Source organism: Lissotriton helveticus, chromosome 5_1, assembly GCF_964261635.1.
Source record: "Lissotriton helveticus chromosome 5_1, aLisHel1.1, whole genome shotgun sequence".
Lineage (NCBI taxonomy): Eukaryota > Metazoa > Chordata > Amphibia > Caudata > Salamandridae > Lissotriton > Lissotriton helveticus.
Genome location: NC_136065.1, coordinates 1,378,334,723 through 1,378,358,084, shown reverse-complemented (window position 1 = coordinate 1,378,358,084; position 23,362 = coordinate 1,378,334,723). Strand labels below are relative to the sequence as shown.

The 23,362-nt window shown below is 41.0% G+C and overlaps 1 protein-coding gene across 8 annotated transcripts in view; it reads left to right on the top strand.

Moving 5' to 3' along the window:
• The window catches only part of FKBP5 (FKBP prolyl isomerase 5), a 796,880-nt gene that overhangs the window by 86,575 nt on the left and 686,943 nt on the right, over positions 1–23,362 (top strand). For all 8 annotated transcript variants that reach the window (XM_078644330.1, XM_078644336.1, XM_078644335.1 and 5 more), the window contains one exon: positions 22,725–22,858. In XM_078644330.1, coding sequence (XP_078500456.1) covers positions 22,748–22,858 — 111 coding nt within the window. In that variant the 5' untranslated portion in view covers positions 22,725–22,747. The remainder of the gene's footprint in view (positions 1–22,724; positions 22,859–23,362) is intronic.

Sequence of the window (23,362 nt, the reverse complement as noted above, 5' to 3'; positions counted from 1 at the left end):
ACGTCATCATGTGACATAACCAGCCATTTTGAGTGTTAAATCGGATACAGTGATCCACACACCTTGAGCCTTTAACTATACTGCTGTTAATGGCATTACTGAGTGGATCCATGTCGATCTGCTCACCTTTAAGTGCACCTTGAACTTTAAATCAGAGCACATTTGATTGAGGCTCATTACTGATGGTTCACTGTGATCTGCTCACCTTAAAAGGTCATATAATGAATTAAGGCTACCTAGCGGATAGCAGTGGCTCTTGACTTGGGGCGCATTCGGAGTATATTTACATTGATCTGCTCACCTTTAAGTGTTATAAATTACTAAGAGCATCTTGGAGGGGGGGAGGGGCAACGCATGCCAATATGTAAATTGCATTAATACTGCACATTAATTGATGAATCGCTAAAGTGGCCCACTCGGAGGGTAATGCTTCAAACCATTGCAGTCATTTGAGCCTCTTATTGCTATAGGACGTTACTGCTCAAATCTTCTGTCACCATTTTAAAAACAAAGTAAGATTCATAGAATACGTGTGCAATTAGATTACAGTGATTTGCAAATCTTTTGCAGGCGGATCATGGTGGATTACAGCGAATCTCACATCTTTAGCAGGCAGATCACAGTGATTCGCACACCTTTTAGAACTATTATATATTCAGACCATTGTTTAGCTTTAGGAAATATGGCTGCAATACAACTGCCACTATTTTTTGGACTGGATCTGGGAAGCTGCCAATAGAGTGGGGATTTATTCGAGGGTTATGTGGCAATTCTGAAGGAGGAAGAATGTTCTCTGTAACAGTATTTAACCTTGTTGAAAAATAGACTGGGGCGATTGGTCTTACAGAATTAAAAAAATTACCACCACTTGAAAATCCAGGAGATTCTGATGTGTACCAAGTTGCCTAAAATACAATTACACAAACGGGAATACACATGTGGCTTAAGAAAGTTTCAAGTTTTATTCCAGGGCCCAGCAGAAAGAGTAATCCATTGATCAGTTTGTAGTGGCACTTAGAGGATTAGCTGTTACGTGTAAATTTGAAAATATGTCATATGACCATCTTTTGACAAACCAACTGTTAATGAAAATGAAATCTAAGAAAATCTAGAAGTAATGGTCTTGTGATGAAGTCAATTTAAAAAGTTTTTGGATGCAGCCAGGAGCCTTGAAGTATCTGAGCAGTGCCTTCAGACTGAAAGGAAGGGATCCAGAAAGAATAATACAGAATCTGTTAATACCTTTATGACAGTGAAGGAAAGTAAAGAAAATAGGGGGAAAATATTGTAAAGAAAACTAGTAAGAAGCTTTGTTATAGGTGTGGACCAAGTGAACATTTTGCAAACTCTAAAGTGTGTCCTACTGTGGGGAAAATGTGTATTTTCTGTAAAAAAAAATATAGACCAAAACAGGGAGGAGCCAATCGTGACTCCATTCAAGCTGCACAGCCATCTTACAAATGATTCCAATAAATTAAATTCATATTCAACTTTTATCCATGTTTTCTCCATTCTATTCTTCTATTTGTATCCTTTGGTTTCTTCAATTTATTTTACTCATTCGTTTTTCAGTTTTCATTTTTAACATAAACACTGGAGAAAAATGTTTCCACAAGTCACGATTTTTTCACAAACACCCAATGCATTTCGGGACCTCCCTTCGTCAGGGGTTATCTAGAAAAAGATTATTAACAACCATCAGTGAGAAATACATTTTTAAGATACAATATACAAAACTTCTAAACGAAGCTGAAAGCATCCTTTCTAAAATCAGTGTAATTGAACAATAAAACTGTGAAGCACTCTTCAGTTCTCCGACGCTTGTATTATGTAACCGCAAATATTGTTTATAACACTGCTTTGCTTTAACCTATCCCGTTGCTCCCTCCTTACAGCATAAACCCTAGGCATACCACGCTGCTTACGTGCTTCTAATTTATCACAAAAATCTATTATGTCATCTTTATATCAACAGCACAGAAAAACCTTTTCAAATACATTTTGGCCCCCAAGTTAGCACTATACCCATCATTATTATTCAAACTCCTGCAACCCGTCCTCCGCTTACCGTGACAAGTGCCCATTAACTGTTTAAACGCATATTCCACAATCTGCTTTTTCTTGCCCTTTCACGGATCAATTTGGGTGTGTCCCGTACATCTTTAGCTGAGAGTATCACCTGCTTTACACCATTTCAGCCTTCTCTTCCTTATATCACCCCTCCCTCTCCCAGGTGTTCTATCATGTGTTCTAACACGTGTCATGATGCATTACCTAAAAGCTGGACCGGAGTTTTGCTAACCCACTTGCCCTAAATTTCTATATCAATACTTGTACTGCTGTTTTATGCAAATTTCAGTAATCACACATGAAACGTAAGTATGCCCTACTTTTCGCATTGAACTCCATTTCCCAGAATCCTTCAGAAATTACCCATCACAGACTTTCACTCTCCACCCGAGCGGTTATGCAATGTCCTGGTTTTTACGACTTCATATGCATATTTCTAACTCAACTAATAACCTGGTCAAATGTAAAACATGCGTCAAAGGCTACATATAACATCAATATTAATGTGACCAGTTTCTTATGTCCAAATAATCCACAGCTCCTCTTGTATATTGTATGTACTCAACATTATCCATGACGCGGAAACATGTCTCCTAAGTGTTCCATAGAATTCTACATTCAGCTTTTCTCTCATCTCCGTACTCCGCTTTCTACTGTGGGTGCAATCTCTCTGTTTTTGGACGGAAGGTTTATTCATATCAAAGACATTGGTGGTGAGATGCACACCTATATTACTCATTTTCCATTTGCTCTATGTATACTTTTCGCCACTTTATTCTTTTATCGGCGTGCACGCTTGCTCCGCGCTCCGCCCAATCGCGCTGCAATTTTAGACCAAAACAGGGAGGAGCCAATCGTGACTCCATTCAAGCTGCACAGCCATCTTACAAATGAATCCAATAAATTAAATTCATATTCAACTTTTATCCATGTTTTCTCCATTCTATTCTTCTGTTTGTATCCTTTGGTTTCTTCAATTTATTTTACTCATTCGTTTTTCAGTTTTCATTGTTAACATAAACACCGGAGAAAAATGTTTCCACAAGTCACGATTTATTCACAAACACCCAATGCATTTCGGGACCTCCCTTCGTCAGAGGTTATCTAGAAAAAGATTATTAACAACCATCAGTGAGAAATACATTTTTAAGTTACAATATACAAAACTTCTAAACGAAGCTGAAAGCATCCTTTCTAAAATCAGTGTAATTTAACAATAAAACTGTGAAGCACCCTTCAGTTCTCCAACACTTGTATTATGTAACCGCGAATATTGTTTATAACACCCGCTTTGCTTTAACCTATCCCGTTGCTCCCTCCTTACATTAGCATAAACCCTAGGCATACCACTCTGCTTACGTGCTTCTAATTTATCACAAAAATCTATTATGTCATCTTTATATCAACAGCACGGAAAAACCTTTTCAAATACATTTTGGCCCCCAAGTTAGCACTATACCCATCATTATTATTCAAACTCCTGCAACCCGTCCTCCGCTTACCGTGACAATTGCCCATTAACTGTTTAAACGCATACTCCACAATCTGCTTTTTCTTGCCCTTTCACGGATCAATTCGGGTGTGTCCCGTACATCTCTAGCTGAGAGTATCACCTGCTTTACACCATTTCAGCCTTCTCTTCCTTATATCACCCCTCCCTCTCCCAGGTGTTCTATCATGTGTTCTAACACGTGTCATGATGCATTACCTAAAAGCTGGACCGGAGTTTTGCTAACCCACTTGCCCTAAATTTCTATATCAATACTTGTGCTGCTGTTTTATGCAAATGTCAGTAATCACACTTGAAACGTAAGTATGCCCTACTTTCCGCATTGAACTCCATTTCCCAGAATCCTTCAGAAATTACCCATCACAGACTTTCACTCTCCACCCGAGCAGTTATTTAATGTCCTGGTTTTTACGACTTCATATGCATATTTCTAACTCAACAAATAACGCGGTCAAATGTAAAACATGCATCAAAGGCTACATATAACATCAATATTAATGTAACCAGTTTCTTATGTCCAAATAATCCACAGCTCCTCTTGTATATTGTATGTACTCAACATTATCCATGACGCGGAAACATGTCTCCTAAGTGTTCCATAGAATTCTACATTCAGCATTTCTCTCATCTCCGTACTCCGCTTTCAACTGTGGGTGCAATCTCGCCGTTTTTGGACGGAAGGTTTATTCATATCAAAGACACTGGTGGTGAGATGCACACCTATATTACTCATTTTCCATTTGCTCCATGTATACTTTTCACCAATTTATTCTTTTATCGGCGTGCACGCTTGCTCCGCCCAATCGCGCTGCAATTTTAGACGAAAACAGGGAGGAGCCAATCGTGACTCCATTCAAGCTGCACTGCCATCTTACAAATGAATCCAATAAATTAAATTCATATTCAACTTTTATCCATGTTTTCTCCATTCTATTCTTCTATTTGTATCCTTTGGTTTCTTCAATTTATTTTACTCATTCGTTTTTCAGTTTTCATTTTTAACATAAACACTGGAGAAAAATGTTTCCACAAGTCACGATTTATTCACAAACACCCAATGCATTTCGGGACCTCCCTTCGTCAGGGGTTATCTAGAAAAAGATTATTAACAACCATCAGTGAGAAATACATTTTTAAGATACAATATACAAAACTTCTAAACGAAGCTGAAAGCATCCTTTCTAAAATCAGTGTAATTTAACAATAAAACTGTGAAGCACTCTTCAGTTCTCCGACGCTTGTATTATGTAACCGCGAATATTGTTTATAACACTGCTTTGCTTTAACCTATCCCGTTGCTCCCTCCTTACATTAGCATAAACCCTAGGCATACCACGCTGCTTACGTGCTTCTAATTTATCACAAAAATCTATTATGTCATCTTTATATCAACAGCACAGAAAAACCTTTTCAAATACATTTTGGCCCCCAAGTTAGCACTATACCCATCATTATTATTCAAACTCCTGCAACCCGTCCTCCGCTTACCGTGACAAGTGCCCATTAACTGTTTAAACGCATATTCCACAATCTGCTTTTTCTTGCCCTTTCACGGATCAATTCGGGTGTGTCCCGTACATCTCTAGCTGAGAGTATCACCTGCTTTACACCATTTCAGCCTTCTCTTCCTTATATCACCCCTCTCTCTCCTCATGTGTTCTGACACGTGTCATGATGCATTACCTAAAAGCTGGACCGAAGTTTTGCTAACCCACTTGCCCTAAATTTCTATATCAATACTTGTACTGCTGTTTTATGCAAATTTCAGTAATCACACTTGACACGTAAGTATGCCCTACTTTGCGCATTGAACTCCATTTCCCAGAATCCTTCAGAAATTACCCATCACAGACTTTCACTCTCCACCCGAGCGGTTATGCAATGTCCTGGTTTTTACGACTTCATATGCATATTTCTAACTCAACAAATAACGCGGTCAAATGTAAAACATGCGTCAAAGGCTACATATAACATCAATATTAATGTAACCAGTTTCTTATGTCCGAATAATCCACAGCTCCTCTTGTATATTGTATTTACTCAACATTATCCATGACGCGGAAATATGTCTCCTAAGTGTTCCATAGAATTCTACATTCAGCTTTTCTCTCATCTCAGTACTCCGCTTTCAACTGTGGGTTCAATCTCGCCGTTTTTGGACGGAAGGTTTATTCATATCAAAGACACTGGTGGTGAGATGCACACCTATATTACTCATTTTCCATTTGCTCCATGTATACTTTTCGCCAATTTATTATTTTATCGGCTTGCACGCTTGCTCCGCGCTCCTCCCTGTTTTGGTCTAAAATTGCAGCGCGATTGGGCGGAGCGCGGAGCAAGCGTGCACGCCGATAAAAGAATAAATTGGCGAAAAGTATACATGGAGCAAATGGAAAATGAGTAATATAGGTGTGCATCTCACCACCAGTTTCTTTGAAAAAAAAAATATAGGCCATTTCGGCAGAATTTGCAAAGTGGTAAAGAAGAATGTGAACTATGTATCAGAACGTGATGAAGGGGAGGAGGAGGGAAGTATGCATATTGTGGTGTTAAGTGTACAGGAGGTAGGTGAACCGTGTAAAGAAATTCCTATTAAATTGCCTAGATGTGAGCTAATTGTAGATGGATGCAAGATAACTGTGGTGGTAGACTCGTGCTTGGTATACAATTATGAGCAAAAGTATGGCCAGGTAGGAAATAGTATCCATCAGATGTGAACACGGGAAGTTATACGGGTCACAAAATACCTGTGGTAGGATTTGTGCATGTACAAATTGATTTCAACCATAAGAAAATTCAGTGTAAATTTTATGTTGCTGACAAGGGAGAATTGATTTTGGGACTGCCCCACATTGATGAATTTGAAATTAAGTTGGGTCTTAACAGGAATCCACAGATTTATGTAGTACAGGAATTAAATAAGGAGGAAGTAGAATATGAGGGCCTTACAGAGAAGTTCCCTGAAGTGTTTAAGAAATCCTTGAAGGGGATTAAACACAGAAATTACGGTGTGAGAACATATGAATCTGGTGAGACAAATATGACGTAATGTGCTGGTGAATTACAGATCCAAGCTTAAGGAAATGTTGAATTATGGGCGTGAGAGGGACATAATTGAACCAGTTGAGAGTTCAGATTGGATGTTACTTGTGGAGATAGCATTTAAAGCAAATGGAGAGTTACACCTGTGCATAGATTTAAGGTGTTTGAATGAAGCCATCTGGGTGGATACATTTCCGTTACCTGATTTACAAGAAGTACTATCATCTGTAAGTCATGCCAATGTTTTTTCAACAATATATTTGTTCAGTGCATATCACCAGATTCAATTAGAAGAGGATTCTGGGGATTTTACTGCCTTTGTAACAACTGAAGGGGCTTTCCAATACAAGAGAATATCTTTTGGGCTCGCCAGTGCGTCAGCCGTATGTCAAAGGAGATGACAAAAGTGTTGGCTAGTGTGGAAGGAGCGAGGGTATTCCAAGACGACATCCTAGTATTTGGGAAGGGCAAAGTCAAGCATGACAAGATTTTGAATCATGCATTATCAATCTTGAGTGACAAGGGTTTGAAAGTAAAGAGTGGGAAGTGTAAGTTTGAGACCAGGTAGAGTACTTGGGCAAAGACATTTTTAAAGATGGTATACATCCTAACGTTGGTCACATTGTGGAAGCGGATTATTTAAAACCCACTGGTGCAGGGGTCACCCTTTGTCCACGGGTTCTTAACAAGTAAGGCGGAATCAACACTGGAGTGAAGTACAAACCAAGGATCATTCATTAGCACTCGTGAATGGGGGCTCATCCAACAAGCACCATAGAAATATTCTAGGAGGAAGCACACTGAACGGTGGTTACATGGGTTTTTATAGCAAAAGATCACAAACGCCCAGAGGTAAATAGAGCTTTGGGAAGAACACACAAATGAGGTAACGGTAAGAATCAACAGCCTTGGTGTCTTGGGCAATTGTCGCGTCCTAAGGCTGCACAACAAGATATGCTATCTGAGTAAACTTTGCTTGAGGCTTTACCATTGTCTGAAAACCACTAGCAGACGCCAGCTGTTCATTTGCGCTGACTGCATGTATACACAGATTACAATGTCCCAATTTAGATTATTTTACTCATGTTTATACAAATGCAGTGTCAAGGATAGAGCAGGACTGGAAGTGAGCAGTGGTGAAAAACTGGATGAGGCATAGCTTAATCAAAAAACGAGAGAATCAGATTTTACATTTTAACAGTCCTTCCTTTTCAGCCTATGCTGAATCCATTTTCAGAGCACATTTATTAATCTCTTATACCGATATTCATAAATTTGTAAATTTCAGTTTGCATCATCATTTCTCAATTTGATTCATGAACATTAATCAGGGGAGGTCTAATATTATTACAAGTGGCTATACAAGCAGTACATATCGTAGGGACACATTGAATGCAACAACAGCAGGTGAGAAAAATGATTCCTATGGTTTCTATTCCCATTAACAATTTCCAGCCCCAAGTAGAAATGATCCCCCATAACCACTCAGACCAAGTCCATGTTCCTTGGTCTTGATGTATTTCCGCAGCTGTTTTATGCAATTTGGAAATGGCGTCATAAACAGATGGGGCATGGTTAGGGATATGTACGCAACAGCTACTACCGATAATGCAACATGCTCCACCACGATCAGCTAGTATCACATCTAGTACCATCCTATTTTGTAATGTTACAAATATTGTAATTTTCATCTGTTCCACAATATTAATAAGGGCCATTGCTGTTTGATTAGTTACTGCTTCTACCACTTGGGTCATGCGCCTAATCTTTCTACTATTTAGGGCTGCACCAACAAAGAAAAAGAATCCCAAGTTAAAATCAACGTATTGCTGTAATACTGTAAAGTTTGAACTACTTCCTCATTATTTATAGTTCTTTTAAATCTATTCAAGGAAATGTCATTAAATAGTTTTTGGTCTCTGTGATAAGAGGCAGGTGATAAGAACACAGGAGGAAGCAAAAAGGACACATAACATATTCTGGACCATCCGACTGGTAGATGATAATAACCTTTGTTTCCACAAATGAAGTAAGTGTTATGGGAAGATAGAAAACTACTGTTGTTCGTTCCAGTAATATTCAATACTGTAGTACAGTCACTTTTTCCCACAGGAATACTGTCAATACAGCTCACACAAAGGTCTGCTCGGGCTCTAGTAACAGCCATGACAGGAGGTCCATTACCTTTGGCTGTTCCAGTGTTAGGAAAAACATATCTTGTGGGAGAATTTCCTCTGCGATACTCCTCCATTTCCCATACAGTTCCTTTGGCCTGCGGGAGGCCTTCATCTTCGGGGTAACAAACCTTATTTAACTGGGCATTGAGTCTTCCTACATCAGCTAGAGTAATATTCCTGATTATAGAGGCCCACAAAAGTGCGAACCAGGCTTCACAAGAGCCATTATGTGAAAATGGCATCGGAATGGGAGGCGTTCCTCCCTTCTGCTGATGGGCTGGCAACATTCCACATACCCAGCAGTTGGTATCATTGGTAGCATTATGAGAATGATGTAACATTTGTATGAAAGTGTTATTGAGGTATGACATTCAGTGTTTTTTCTCATGGTAGGGAAGGGTGAAGTAATAATGTTCAGTGGGGACAGGAGTAGTATTGGGCAATACGTTTCGAGCCAGAATTACTTTCTCCATTGTCCAAAATACTGCTGCCAATATTATCAATAATATGATCAGAATCACCATACACAGAGTCTTGACATTGCTTCGCAACTTAGATCCCTATTTCTGCATTTCTCCTTCTCGGTATCAATACAACCACAGGTCGGAGAGAGACGCAGGCACCACTGAACACGTATCACAACCCACTCTGAACCTAGTTCAGCCGATTGTGTGATCCTACCATATCAGACCGAACCGTTCCACTAATTGAAACTGGTCCTCCAGTATCTCTATCTGCTCCTTCCCTTAATTGGTTGTAAATTGTACCTTGTTGCCGAAGGCGTAGTTTGATTAGGAAACAAAGTGTCTTCATTCAGAGGAGCAACACATTTCTGAGTTTGTAAGATGTCTTTCAGATCGTTTCTACCTTCTGGTTGGAGAACAGTTGCTGGTATTCGTTTTCAGTGCACAGCATGGATCCAATTGTGTCTGTTGGTGACACGGACAGCAGTTCGGGTTGCCAGCAAGACGTGCTGGGCGTTCTTCCAGCGAGGTTCCAGATTCTTAGAACGTTGAAAGTTCTTTATTAAGATAAAGTCACCAGGTTGGAGACTATGAGCCGGACCCTCTGATTTGTCTGGTATAGCTTCATGCACCTGCTGGTAAATCAAAGACAATTTTTCTGTCAAATATTTTAGGTAATCACTCAAAATAGGGTACTGTATTTCCTTTATCACATTTGGCCTTGGGGGTCCCCATACATTCATAGGCCTACCAAAAACTATTTTGTAGGGAGAAAGTACAATCTTACTATGTGGGATGGAACGAACAGATAACAACGCTAGGGGCAAAGCATCTGGCCAATTAAGGCCCGTTGTTGCCTGTATCTTTGCTAGTTTCAACTTCAATGTGGCATTGTACCTCTCTACTAGATCCGCTGCCTGGGGGTAATTAGCAGCATGAGACTTTTGTTTTACCCCTAAACCCTTCATTGGGTACTCTATTATCTGGCCAGTAAAGTGGGGGCCATTGTCACTCCGTAGGACTCTATAAACCCCAAAACGAGGGAAGAACTCCTTTAACAGAATTTTAGCTGTTGTCAGGGCTGTGTTGTCTTTGGTTGGATAAGCTTATACCCACTTACTAAAGGAACAAACCACTACTAATACATACTTCAAATTAATACAGCGCTCTAACTGAATATAATCCATTTAAAGCGCTTCCAAGGGAACCTGGGGTGGAGAAAATCCACCAGTAGGGGTTGATACTCCCTTCCCAGGATTGTGCTGTAGACATATCATGCAACGTTTAACCAAATGCTCAGCTGGTTTCCGAATGTGCTGATTATCCCAAACTTGTTCTAGTTGGAAGATAATGTTTTTGGCACTAACGTGAGAAGGTCCATGAGCCATGGTTACAAAGGGCAGTAAATAAACATAAGGCAACTTCCATTTTAGCATATCTTTGGACCTCCAACATCCCTCATCATCTAACTCTCCTTTTTTCCATTCTGCCCTTTCTTGCTCTGTAGCTAACTGCTGTATTTCTTTGATCTCCATATACATATTTTCCCACCTTTCAGCTTGGGATCATAATACATACATCCTACTCGTGTGTATACTTGCCATATATCTTGCAACTTCATCTGCAAAGGTATTTCTTTGTCCCACTTTGTCTGTGATTCTCTTGTAGGCACTACATTTGATAATGGCTACAACCAAGGATCATTTATTAGCATTCATAAATGGAGGTTCATCCGACAAGCACCATAGAGATACTAAGAGAGGAAGCACACTGAACGGTGGTTACATGGGTTGTTATAGCAAAAGATCACAAACAAGGGACGCCCAGAGGTAAATTGAGCTTTGTGAAGAACCTTCAAATGAGGTAGCTATAAGAATCAACAGCCTTGGTGTCTTGTGCAATTGTCACGTCCTAAGGCTGCTCAACAAGACATGCTATCTGAGTAAACTTTACTTGAGGCTTTACCATTGTCTGAAGCACCCCATGCAGGCGCCAGCTGTTCTTTTGGGCTGACTCTGCATGTATACACAGCTTTACAATGCCCCAATCCAGATTCTTTTACTCATGTTTATACAGATGCGGTGTCAAGGATAGAGCCGGGCTGGAAGAAGGGCAGGGGTGAAAAATGGATGAGGCATAGCCTAATCAAGAAATGAGAGAATCAGATTTTACATTTGAACAACATGGAAGCAATATTGAATGCTCATGAACCAACTTACAGGAGCAATTGATGTCCTTTTTGGGCCTTATAGATTGCTATTCAATGTTTTATAGAAAATTATTCTATGAAAGTGGACCAACTACGGAGATTGCTTAAGGAGTGTTAAATTTCCAGTGGAGACAGGAGCAAGCAAATTGTTTTGCATGTATCCCAAAAGAGATTTTGTAAGCTCATTGCTTGAAACCATTCAAAATGAATGTTGATTTTATTATTTCAGTGCATTTGGCTCAGAACAAGGGGAAATACAAGTAGATTGTGGCTTATGCTTTGTGTACTCTCACCAGGCAGAAATAAATTCTGTAATTGAAAAAGAACTATTAGCAGCATCTTAAGCTGGGCAGCAGTGTAGGTTATACATTTGGCGAGGAAAGTTTAAATTCTGAAAGGGTCACAATTCTTTAGTTACCATACATAGATCGGGGGTAGAAGGAATTTATCTCCCAGGTTAGCAAGGGTGGCTTCTAAACTGCAAATGTACCATTTTGAAAGTGAATTTGTTCCAGACAGGGATAATATGATAGCAGATGGATTGTCACAACTTCCTGTGGGCTGTGAAACTAGGGAAGCAGAGAGTAAACAAGTGGAATGTGATGTAGCATTCAACTTTTAAGATGTGTTTTGTGGTATGGGTGGCATTATGGACCATGAAGTGTTGTTATCATAAGAAGTGTGAAGAAGGATCCTGAAATACAATTGATTATGACATATATTAACAAAGGATGGCCCAGTGTACGAGTGATGAGAGGGAACAGTGCTACATTTTGGAAATGAAAGGAGGGCTTGTCATTGTGCTATGACGTGGTATTAAGAGGTGATGAAATCGTTCCACCTATAGTTGTAGGTGAAATGTTGGTGAACTAAGGTCATGTGGGATATGGGGGTATGTCCAGTACGAAAAGAAAAATGAAGGAGAACTTTTGGTGACCTGGGATTGATGCAAAGGTAGATCGATGAGTAAGGAATTGTACCATATATGCACAAAGCGACAAGAGTTTTAAACCATGCAGGTTATCCTTGGTCACAATGGAGTTGTCAAATAGACCTTGGAAATTAGCCATAGATTTCATGGTAATATTTTACACAATATCAACCAGGGTGTGTTATGCTATTGTACTGATTGATTATTTTACTAAATGGCCAGCGGTTCGGATGGTTGGGAAGATTACTACGGATATGGTAATAGAATTTTTGGAGGACGTGTTTATGAGGGAAGGAGTGCCTCAAGTGCTGGTACCGGATAATGGGATGCAACTAACAGCTGAAAGTTTAATTATCATGGTGTTAAACATTCTAGGGTAGCATTGTATCATCCTGGTGTGAATGGTCAAGTTGAAAGATTCAAAAGGATCATTAAAGAAGCAATTCAACTACCATTGAAATCTGGGATCCTGGGATTTCCGTGAAAGAAATCACTGCAGAGTATGCTTTTGTCGTATAGGAGAGCACCGTATTTGGTTGCAGGCGAAATGCCTTTTGAACTTTTGAGAGGAAGGAAACCGACCACCAGTTTAGTGCCTTTGTGATTAATGGAGAAGAACTGTAAGAAATTTGGCAGTGTAGGAGAGAATGAAAAGAGGAAAAGAGTGAAGCAGCATTAAATCCGCACATGGGAATACCATTGTATTGGTAATGATACTCCTAAGGAAGTGGAAGGGCAGTATGTCTGTATCCAAATGCCAGGATTTGTTGAGAAGGGGTAATCTTGTTGGTTAGAACTGGTAAAAATTAGTAAAGTATTGGGAAGTGCTGTCCAATTAGAGGATGGAATGATATGGAACGTATATCATGTAGAGGTGTGCAAAAATTAGAGAATTAAGGGGCCTATTACGATTGCGGGCAACCTCAACCGAGCACGGGACCGACCGCTGAAGTTGCGGTTGTCCCGCTAGGCAAACAAGGATGTGCCCGCCACACTGGCGGGTGCATCCTTGACATTAACATTGCGGCGGGCAGTGCTGTAAGCAGCACCCGCCGCAATGTAAATGCCTGTGACAGGCACCGTGCAGTGCCTGCCACCTTGTGCATGGCATTGATGGGGGGTACCATGGGTACCCCCCAGTGCAGCCACCCACCCCCCTGGGGGCCCCGCAATGGGCCCCCGTGGAGATTTCCCGCATGCCTTTCCATGGGACATTTGGCGGCCGGATCGCCACCGCTGGGTCGGCGGTGTCCACCACTGGCCTGGTGATGGCGATCCACCGGGCATAATGGGTCCCTTAGAAGTTGTGAAAATGTTTATCTAAAACTACAGTCAGCAAAAATGAAACTTGGAAAATGCTGCTTTGGCTCAGGCCTGTATTCTTTGGATAATGCCTGCAGCCATTTTCTTTGTGCATTCAGGTCTATGTACACAAGTCTGTATGTGAAGGCCTATCTATGGATTCTGTTTCTTTGTGTTACTCTTGCACATTTCCTCCATAGTACTAGCCTCCAGGACCTGAGCCGTTTTTTCTAACAAATGCAACGAAGATGATCATTGTACATATACCCATTAAGACGATCAATTAACAATACCTCAAGTTTACCAAGGCAGTCAGGACAATTGGTGAAGATGCCTCCAATTTAATCTCAACACCGCTCACAAGGTGCTGTTCATTGTAGCCTCCCATCAACACATGTTGGATATATACCTATACTCTTATGTCAACGACTAACAAAAGCATATCCTCTCAAGGAAAGAGCAAAAATGTACTGTTAGTGCCTAAAATCTATAATGTCACACCTTTTCTGGTGGATTCAGGATTCCACTGTCTTTGAAGAGCAATCCTTTTAGTGGCCCATCTTTCAGGTAAACATGAGAATAGCTGAAGATATAAGACTCCACATAAATCATATGAAGTTGATAGTGATATTTCTAAGGCAAAATGAGTTTTCCTTTTGTAAGAGAATGGATAGCTTACCATATAAATAGCAGCCAACGCATTGGCAGTGTCTATTTAAACACATCACATTCCCTGTGTTTAGGCCTTTTGTTGGGAAAAAGCATATTCAATGGGGTACTTTGAGCATGTTTTTTATGCTTTTAAAATACAAGACAATGACCAGTGTTCGTAGTATGGGGCCCACCTGGCAGCAGAAAACTATTCCCTCCATATAGGATGGTTGTGGAAATGTCTTCACACTGTTCAATTGAATCCTGTCATTCACAGATCTCTACAGACGTTCAAGAGTTTTAGCAACTCAAAGGTGATTATCATAGTCTAATTTTGACAAAGACCGATTTAATACTATGCCCTTAACTCTGCTTTTTATCCGCTTCCTGGTGGTTTCTCTGGTTCTTGATCTCTTGGATCTTCTGATTGGCTTGGTTTTCCACCCTTACCAATGTTGAACTTTAGAGCCTGGTTCCTGAAAATATAGCATGTGTTCACCTGGTATTGCACAATGTGATTTTATGTGTGTACCAGTTAATAATTCATTAAGCATCATTATAAAAACAGATGTCTTTTTTATTTGTGGTTGGGCTATTAAAAATGACCCATACTCTTTCAGATCTATTTGGTGGTGTCTTTACTTCAGTGCAATACCTAGTGGATTTAGGAACCGTTGTTTAGTCCTGCAAAACAGTATCACTCAGATATTACTAAGGGGTCTGTAGACCTTATTGCTTAAAAGATAAATCATTCAGAAAACCGCTTGATGGAGTTTGCCATTTGTATCCCTTTATAAATGATCCTACTCTACAAATGGCATTTCAGTTAATACTTTCATTCTTATTGCCCAAACTAAAACAATCAATGCCATGTTGTGGCAGTGACTGTTTCGCACCGAAAACTGTTAGTAACAAACACCTCAGCAACAATGGTTAGTCTTCTTCAAACGACTGATATTTAGTTTTCCATTAAGTTAAAATGTTACTCAGAATAATTTCATCTTATTTTTGAGATTTTGACAATATATTATTTCAACCAGCACATAATGTTCTTTCCTCAAACCAGGTCTCTGTGCCACCTCAGTTGAGGACTCTTAAATTTGATTGTTCTGTTTGGAATATAAAGTGGCTTTAAGGAAGATCCCAAGCAGCAAAGTGGTCAAGGCTCCTACTGACAGATTTTGGATGGATGCATCTTCCCACAAAATTGTAGCCTTTGGACAGGAAGTTTGTGCAGCCTATTTTCTTGAAGCCTAGTCTTACAAATTCAGTCTACCTCTCGCAGCATTTTCCGGGCTGTAGAATAGGTTTCACAGACTTGTTTTGGAAGGAGGTAGAGCAAGAATGACCATGTGAAGAAAATACCTTATGGTGTTTCTAGAACTCTAATTCTTGCACGCCCACCTTCCCAAGACCCATGTTATCATTCAGCATAGCTTATGCTCCAACCATACATTTCAGAAAATACATGAGGCTGGCTAGGATGGTTACTAGTGCAGAGTGAATTAATACATGTAAATAGCAAAACTGAGGGCAGAGGCTGATAGAAACCGCACTCAACACTTGAATAGTGTTCTAAAGTAGCTGATGGTGCACGAAACCAGGGAGTACTTGCCTCTCCACTCCCCACGATATAGGCACAAAACCTAACAGACTTCAAACACAAAAATGGTTCCAGCACTCTTTACAATAATATCAAAGTTTCACGTTGTCACTAGTCAAACAATTCAAGTAATTCAGCACATAGGGAATGAAAAAACAGGTATCCAAGTCCAGAGTGTATTTTTCTTCATCCAAATGTTCTTTATTTTTCACAGACAGTTTCTTCTTTCATAAATTCATGCATCATAGCCAACACGCTTCGTCTCTTGAGAGACTTCTTCAGGGCTATTGAAAAAACATACAGATATATGTGTTTAAAAATGATGGAGCCTAATCCTATTCACAACATTATATACACAAAAATTAAAAATGTGTTTACATAGTTGGGTAGCCATTATATGCACAAATTGAAGCATACCCAAATACACAAGAGCAGTAACCCAAATGCATTAAAGACTCAATGTAAAGAGCATTTTCAGTGTCCAATCACATATTAAAACATATCACAGTGAACATAAAACAATATTTCTAAAGTTAATTAACACACCTTCACAAAGACAGTTTTCATGTGACACCCAAAACTTTGTCCATTTATCCAAAGAGGCCAATACAATAATACAGAAAACAATTAAAACCCCATACTTTTCAATGTTTACCATAAGGTGAAATTCCCAAACAGAACACAGTGTTTCCAATACCAGTGTGAGTAAGGTTTTTTATGCAATGTTCGGACAATCTGCAAATATAAATATTTCTAAGTCAGGTGTCTTTGTTAGCATCTTATGAAACATAGCCCACTATATGTCACTAAGGGCATTGTGTACAGAGTTTCATTAAAAAAGGAGGTCATGTTTACTGGAAGAAAGACACCCTAACGTATAAATAGATTGCATCAAAACATTATGCATTTGCGATCATCATAACGAGTATGGCTTAGAAAATATAGCGGCCATCTTGGAACATCGTAATCACTATTTGTTCCCGATTTAAAAAAAATTCTCATTGTTAAATAATTCTCCCGAATGGCAATGACCCAGAAAAATATGTTTATACATTTCATACTAAAAACATGTAGTCTATTGACATCTTCCACCGCCTGTAAATGCTCCTTATAACATAAGAACAATAGTACGTGATTCACACGTGTGTTCCAAGTTTATGGCAGCCATCTTCGTGTAGTACATCAAATCTATCACACTCGAAGGTCTATCTACTAAAGTATCTTAGGTTGCCGACTATATACCCCAAGACAACCATTTCTCAAGACGTTTATCAGTAGTATCTTAGGAGACATAGACCTTACAGAAAACCACCATCTACGCATAGCTGCCAAGGTTTCAGATTGCTATGTGTGACATTGTCATAATTTTAGTGTAATTATGAGTGACATTTCAACAACTATGAGTGACACTTCCTCGCGTGCAAAATCAAGCAATGGCGATGAGGGAAAAATATAAATGTCAGTAATTACACCTATTTGAGCAATGAGATGGTCTTTAGGATCATATGTTTAAACAAATGTAGTTAAGATAAAAAGGGTTTAGACCAGACTGGTGGCCAAAAACTCTAAAAAGTGATAAAACAGGCAATTGACTTTCTCCATCTATGCATGAAGGGACTGGAAAAATATCCCTGTATCCATCAGGACTGCCTCAACACTGCTGCAACTGAGGAAAGAGTTGTAGACACACTTTTTTAAAAAACATGACAGCACAATGCAGTAATATTACATGTCTCCTCAAAGAACCCGGGTACGTCTCCCATCACTTGCTGACTGCACTTGTGCCTTTCTCCACTTGCCTTGGGTTGTGCCATTAAAATAGCATATACTTAGGATGATCTCCCTTCACAAACATAGAACTTCAGAGTACACTACATGGACAGGTGCAAGAATGCAAACGTGTTGCTTAGTCATATATGGCGACTACTAACTAAAATGTTATCAGCAGAGATGCGATGTTAAATACAATAATCAAAGAAAACAATCTTTTTATTCACATAGTAGCACTACAGATCTGGATAACAATGTTGAAGTTATTTTAAAATACTAATGTATTGTATTGTCAATGCACGCTTAAACAAATAACCTTTTCTGTTTATTTGCTATCATTCTGGTACCTGAACTCGGTTCTAATAGGGCGCGTGCCTGGAAGCCCTCGCTGCCTGCGCCCTTACTTCGCTCCAGCAGTTCCTAGAGGCCCTGGCTGCCTGTGCGCCCCGGGTGTAAACATGACATGGTGAAAGTTTTCAGGCTCCCCCTGCGGTACTCTAGCCGCCTGCCGGCAGAGATAGCCTATGCCTCTAATACGGGAGATGGGCTGACCTCACAGAAACGGAGGCTTAGGTACGGGGGTGGGAGAAGAAAGAGGAATACATGTTTTATTTATTTACGTGAATGTTCATATAGCGTGCACATTTATGTAAATCCATGGACGGTTATAAAAAGTTACAATCCTAGAATTAAAAAAATAACAAAAGTAGGTTATACTGTACAGTAGGAATTTACTATAGTAAAACTATCGCTAAGTACAACAGTGAGCTAGTGCTACTTGTGAGCAGCAGCAGCACTTACCCGATGAAGAGGAGCTGGTATCTTTCAGTGCCAAGCGCGAGTGTGACCATAATACTGCATAACTATTATCTGAAACATCCGACTGCTACTTAAAAGGTACCCAGTGTGACACGCGTAGTTGTGGCGTGGGGAACACTGCAGCGCTGTCACGGTACGAGTCAGCCAGCCGCGACGAGTCATGACTTCCCCCTGCACCTTGACTCGAGGCCTGGACCCGTGGCTTCCGTCATGGTGTCACACACTCGCTCGAACCCTCAGTCAGGAACTAAAACCCTGGAAACCTGAGTGACTATCCACATTGTCACAATCGACCTAAGCAGGGATAGTAAGTAATCGGTAGAACTTCACTGTGAGGTCGATGTTGTGCCGTCCCGCCAGTCTAACGCCGCGGCCGGTTTAATATTATAATAAATGATTGCCCCTCCTGCGCAGGCAGCAGCTGAGAAGGACGCTGCGCACAGCAGACAGTCCAGTGCCCCGGACCACCGCTTCTGACCGATCTCTTAACTTCCTGTTACTGGAGGGCTTGAGGTCACATCCCCCCAGCGCCACATCATATAATGTAACGACCGCCCGGGGTCTCGGTATTAATTGGGCTGCAGTCAGTGGCTCACAGTGACTGAAACGAGCCGCGCAGCCGGCGCAGCGCGGGCGGGAATCTCGCAGACACCCGGGCAGAAATTGTAACATTGTCTGAGCAGATATTTAACTATTGAGCTCCTGCTGCTGGCAAGTGAAGTCTGCTGCGGCCCGGGGCGCACGCAGGTGGCGGCGCGCGCTAGCACTTAGAGTCGTGGGCAGCCAGTTTCAGCGCTGTCAGCAGAGTGTGGACAGTGACAAAAATGCGTGACAATGCATTTCACTGCGGTGTTGCGGGAACACCACAGTGAAATGCGTTAGCGTCACACCTAATGCGTGACACTTGGCAGGACTGTCTACGAGATCATTTAATTGCGTTCGCTTATAAAAATGATGGTCTCGAGAGACGCCATATTGGAACGTGTATTACCTACTGCTTGAGTCTACAACCAAAGCAGTTTTTGTCAAAAAGACTAGATAATGCAGCATAACCTTGTCTTACAAGAGTTATAAATTTGACAAGAGTCTTGCAAGAATTATAAATTCGACAGGAGTATATTAATTCACTATTATGTGGTGGTTTCGTAATGCAAGCACAAATTATATGGTTGGATTCATGAACCCCCCTATCGTTTTACAATAAACATGGTGAATAAAAACATGCACTGCAGGGGTATGTTTAAACCATGGGTGATATGTTTAGCACTCTAGGTTTTCGTGCGTTGTGTTTCGTTTAATGGTTTGTTATAGCCTGAACTCTCTTGTGTTTATTAAATTTAGCTTACTTGCTTTGGTGAATTGATGGAGTGAATTTTAAGTAGCTTAGCACAGCCTAATCTAGGAACAAGAGCCCTTATTTGTAAGGCGAGTTGCATCCCTGGAAAAGCTGTAGTTTGTTTGGACTGTACATGCAGTCCTGCCAAGTGTCACGCATTAGGCGTGACGCTAACGCATTTCACTGTGGTGTTCCCGCAACACCGCAGTGAAATGCATTGTCACGCATTTTTGTCACTGTCCACACTCTGCTGACAGCGCTGAAACTGGCTGCCCACGACTCTAAGTGCTAGCGCGCGCCGCCACCTGCGTGCGCCCCGGGCCGCAGCAGACTTCACTTGCCAGCAGCAGGAGCTCAATAGTTAAATATCTGCTCAGACAATGTTACAATTTCTGCCCGGGTGTCTGCGAGATTCCCGCCCGCGCTGCGCCGGCTGCGCGGCTCGTTTCAGTCACTGTGAGCCACTGACTGCAGCCCAATTAATACCGAGACCCCGGGCGGTCGTTACATTATATGCTGTGGCGCTGGGGGGATGTGACCTCAAGCCCTCCAGTAACAGGAAGTTAAGAGATCGGTCAGAAGCGGTGGTCCGGGGCACTGGACTGTCTGCTGTGCGCAGCGTCCTTCTCAGCTGCTGCCTGCGCAGGAGGGGCAATCATTTATTATATTATTAAACCGGCCGCGGCGTTAGACTGGCGGGACAGCACAACATCGACCTCACAGTGAAGTTCTACCGATTACTTACTATCCCTGCTTAGGTCGATTGTGACAATGTGGATAGTCACTCAGGTTTCCAGGGTTTTAGTTCCTGACTGAGGGTTCGAGCGAGTGTGTGACACCATGACGGAAGCCACGGGTCCAGGCCTCGAGTCAAGGTGCAGGGGGAAGTCATGACTCGTCGCGGCTGGCTGACTCGTACCGTGACAGCGCTGCAGTGTTCCCCACGCCACAACTACGCGTGTCACACTGGGTACCTTTTAAGTAGCAGTCGGATGTTTCAGATAATAGTTATGCAGTATTATGGTCACACTCGCGCTTGGCACTGAAAGATACCAGCTCCTCTTCATCGGGTAAGTGCTGCTGCTCACAAGTAGCACTAGCTCACTGTTGTACTTAGCGATAGTTTTACTATAGTAAATTCCTACTGTACAGTATAACCTACTTTTGTTATTTTTTTAATTCTAGGATTGTAACTTTTTATAACCGTCCATGGATTTACATAAATGTGCACGCTATATGAACATTCACGTAAATAAATAAAACATGTATTCCTCTTTCTTCTCCCACCCCCGTACCTAAGCCTCCGTTTCTGTGAGGTCAGCCCATCTCCCGTATTAGAGGCATAGGCTATCTCTGCCGGCGGGCGGCTAGAGTACCGCAGGGGGAGCCTGAAAACTTTCACCATGTCATGTTTACACCCGGGGCGCACAGGCAGCCAGGGCCTCTAGGAACTGCTGGAGCGAAGTAAGGGCGCAGGCAGCGAGGGCTTCCAGGCACGTGCCCTATTAGAACCGAGTTCAGGTACCAGAATGATAGCAAATAAACAGAAAAGGTTATTTGTTTAAGCGTGCATTGACAATACAATACATTAGTATTTTAAAATAACTTCAACATTGTTATCCAGATCTGTAGTGCTACTATGTGAATAAAAAGATTGTTTTCTTTGATTATTGTATTTAACATCGCATCTCTGCTGATAACATTTTAGTTAGTAGTCGCCATATATGACTAAGCAACACGTTTGCATTCTTGCACCTGTCCATGTAGTGTACTCTGAAGTTCTATGTTTGTGAAGGGAGATCATCCTAAGTATATGCTATTTTAATGGCACAACCCAAGGCAAGTGGAGAAAGGCACAAGTGCAGTCAGCAAGTGATGGGAGACGTACCCGGGTTCTTTGAGGAGACATGTAATATTACTGCATTGTGCTGTCATGTTTTTAAAAAAAGTGTGTCTACAACTCTTTCCTCAGTTGCAGCAGTGTTGAGGCAGTCCTGATGGATACAGGGATATTTTTCCAGTCCCTTCATGCATAGATGGAGAAAGTCAATTGCCTGTTTTATCACTTTTTAGAGTTTTTGGCCACCAGTCTGGTCTAAACCCTTTTTATCTTAACTACATTTGTTTAAACATATGATCCTAAAGACCATCTCATTGCTCAAATAGGTGTAATTACTGACATTTATATTTTTCCCTCATCGCCATTGCTTGATTTTGCACGCGAGGAAGTGTCACTCATAGTTGTTGAAATGTCACTCATAATTACACTAAAATTATGACAATGTCACACATAGCAATCTGAAACCTTGGCAGCTATGTACATATTCACCTCCAAACACCTAGGACTAAGGTTTAGGAAGAACCTGGGGAGTGGGTGACTTTAATGGTGTACTTGCACAATGTAGCAGAATTCTATGAATAATTGTGTGCCTATCCTGGGTTGTCTTCATATGTTGGTCGTCTCAGACTCCTCTGTGGAGTCTGTGCTTAAGATGAGCCCTTCTATTCTAGTATTATTCACTCCAAGTCTAAAGCAGGTTATTTTGTCGGAATTTGTGCTTGCAGTAAAATGCCCACAAATGCTGCTCATTATATGAGTAGCAGCTTTGTGCACTCAAATGTGTACCTGGGAAGCCTTTAAATAAAAGGAGAAGGGAAAAAAGTCTCCCAATAGTTCTGTAGAAAATGCCTTGGATTGTTCTTTTTCCTGCTACTCCATGCTTTTAACACATTTGTTTGTCTAACTTTATGCTTGTTACCGGCTGACTTGGAACTAGAAATATAATGCCCGCCCTTGATTAGTGCTCTTTCCAAAACCGTATCCTCTTCTTTTTTTGTAGTTGATGGTTTCTGGCATGAGGTGATGACTATAGACGAGACCATGAAGAGTAAAGGAGAGCGCCCACAGCAGCAGATAGCACAATTTGGTCATGGTCAGGATATTACCCCCAACAAGGATGGAGGTGTTCTGAAGGTAAGTTGAGTAATACTATATCCTATTACACCTTATTTCTAAGGCTGATATTCAGATCATCATACACTGGTGCACAGCATGTGGGTTTTCTCAGGTTGAAGGCATTTAAAGGTTTCCTAACTGAGAACTTTCACAGTGAAGTAGATGTGCAAATTGTGCAAACTCTGATATCTGATATTTTTAAGACCACCTCACTTGACTTTGTAGCTGTCTGTGCCCTGCTCTGCTGTCAAAGAGTGCTTTGTACTATTGATACCCTGGGGTTCATTAGGGGATCATACTTGACTTCATCAATTTTTACTGCTACTTTCTCAGTTTTCTAAATATGTTTAGATTCATACTACTGGTGTGAACTTTGGTGTGCCTTCATAGCAAGTGTTTTCTTCGCCTGTGTGCAGTTAGGTGGACAAGGGAAAAGTGGTATGTCATTAGCCAAATCATCGTTTTTACTTTATATACTGTATGTAGACAGGAATCTTTCTGCATACTTTCTTCTCTTTCCAA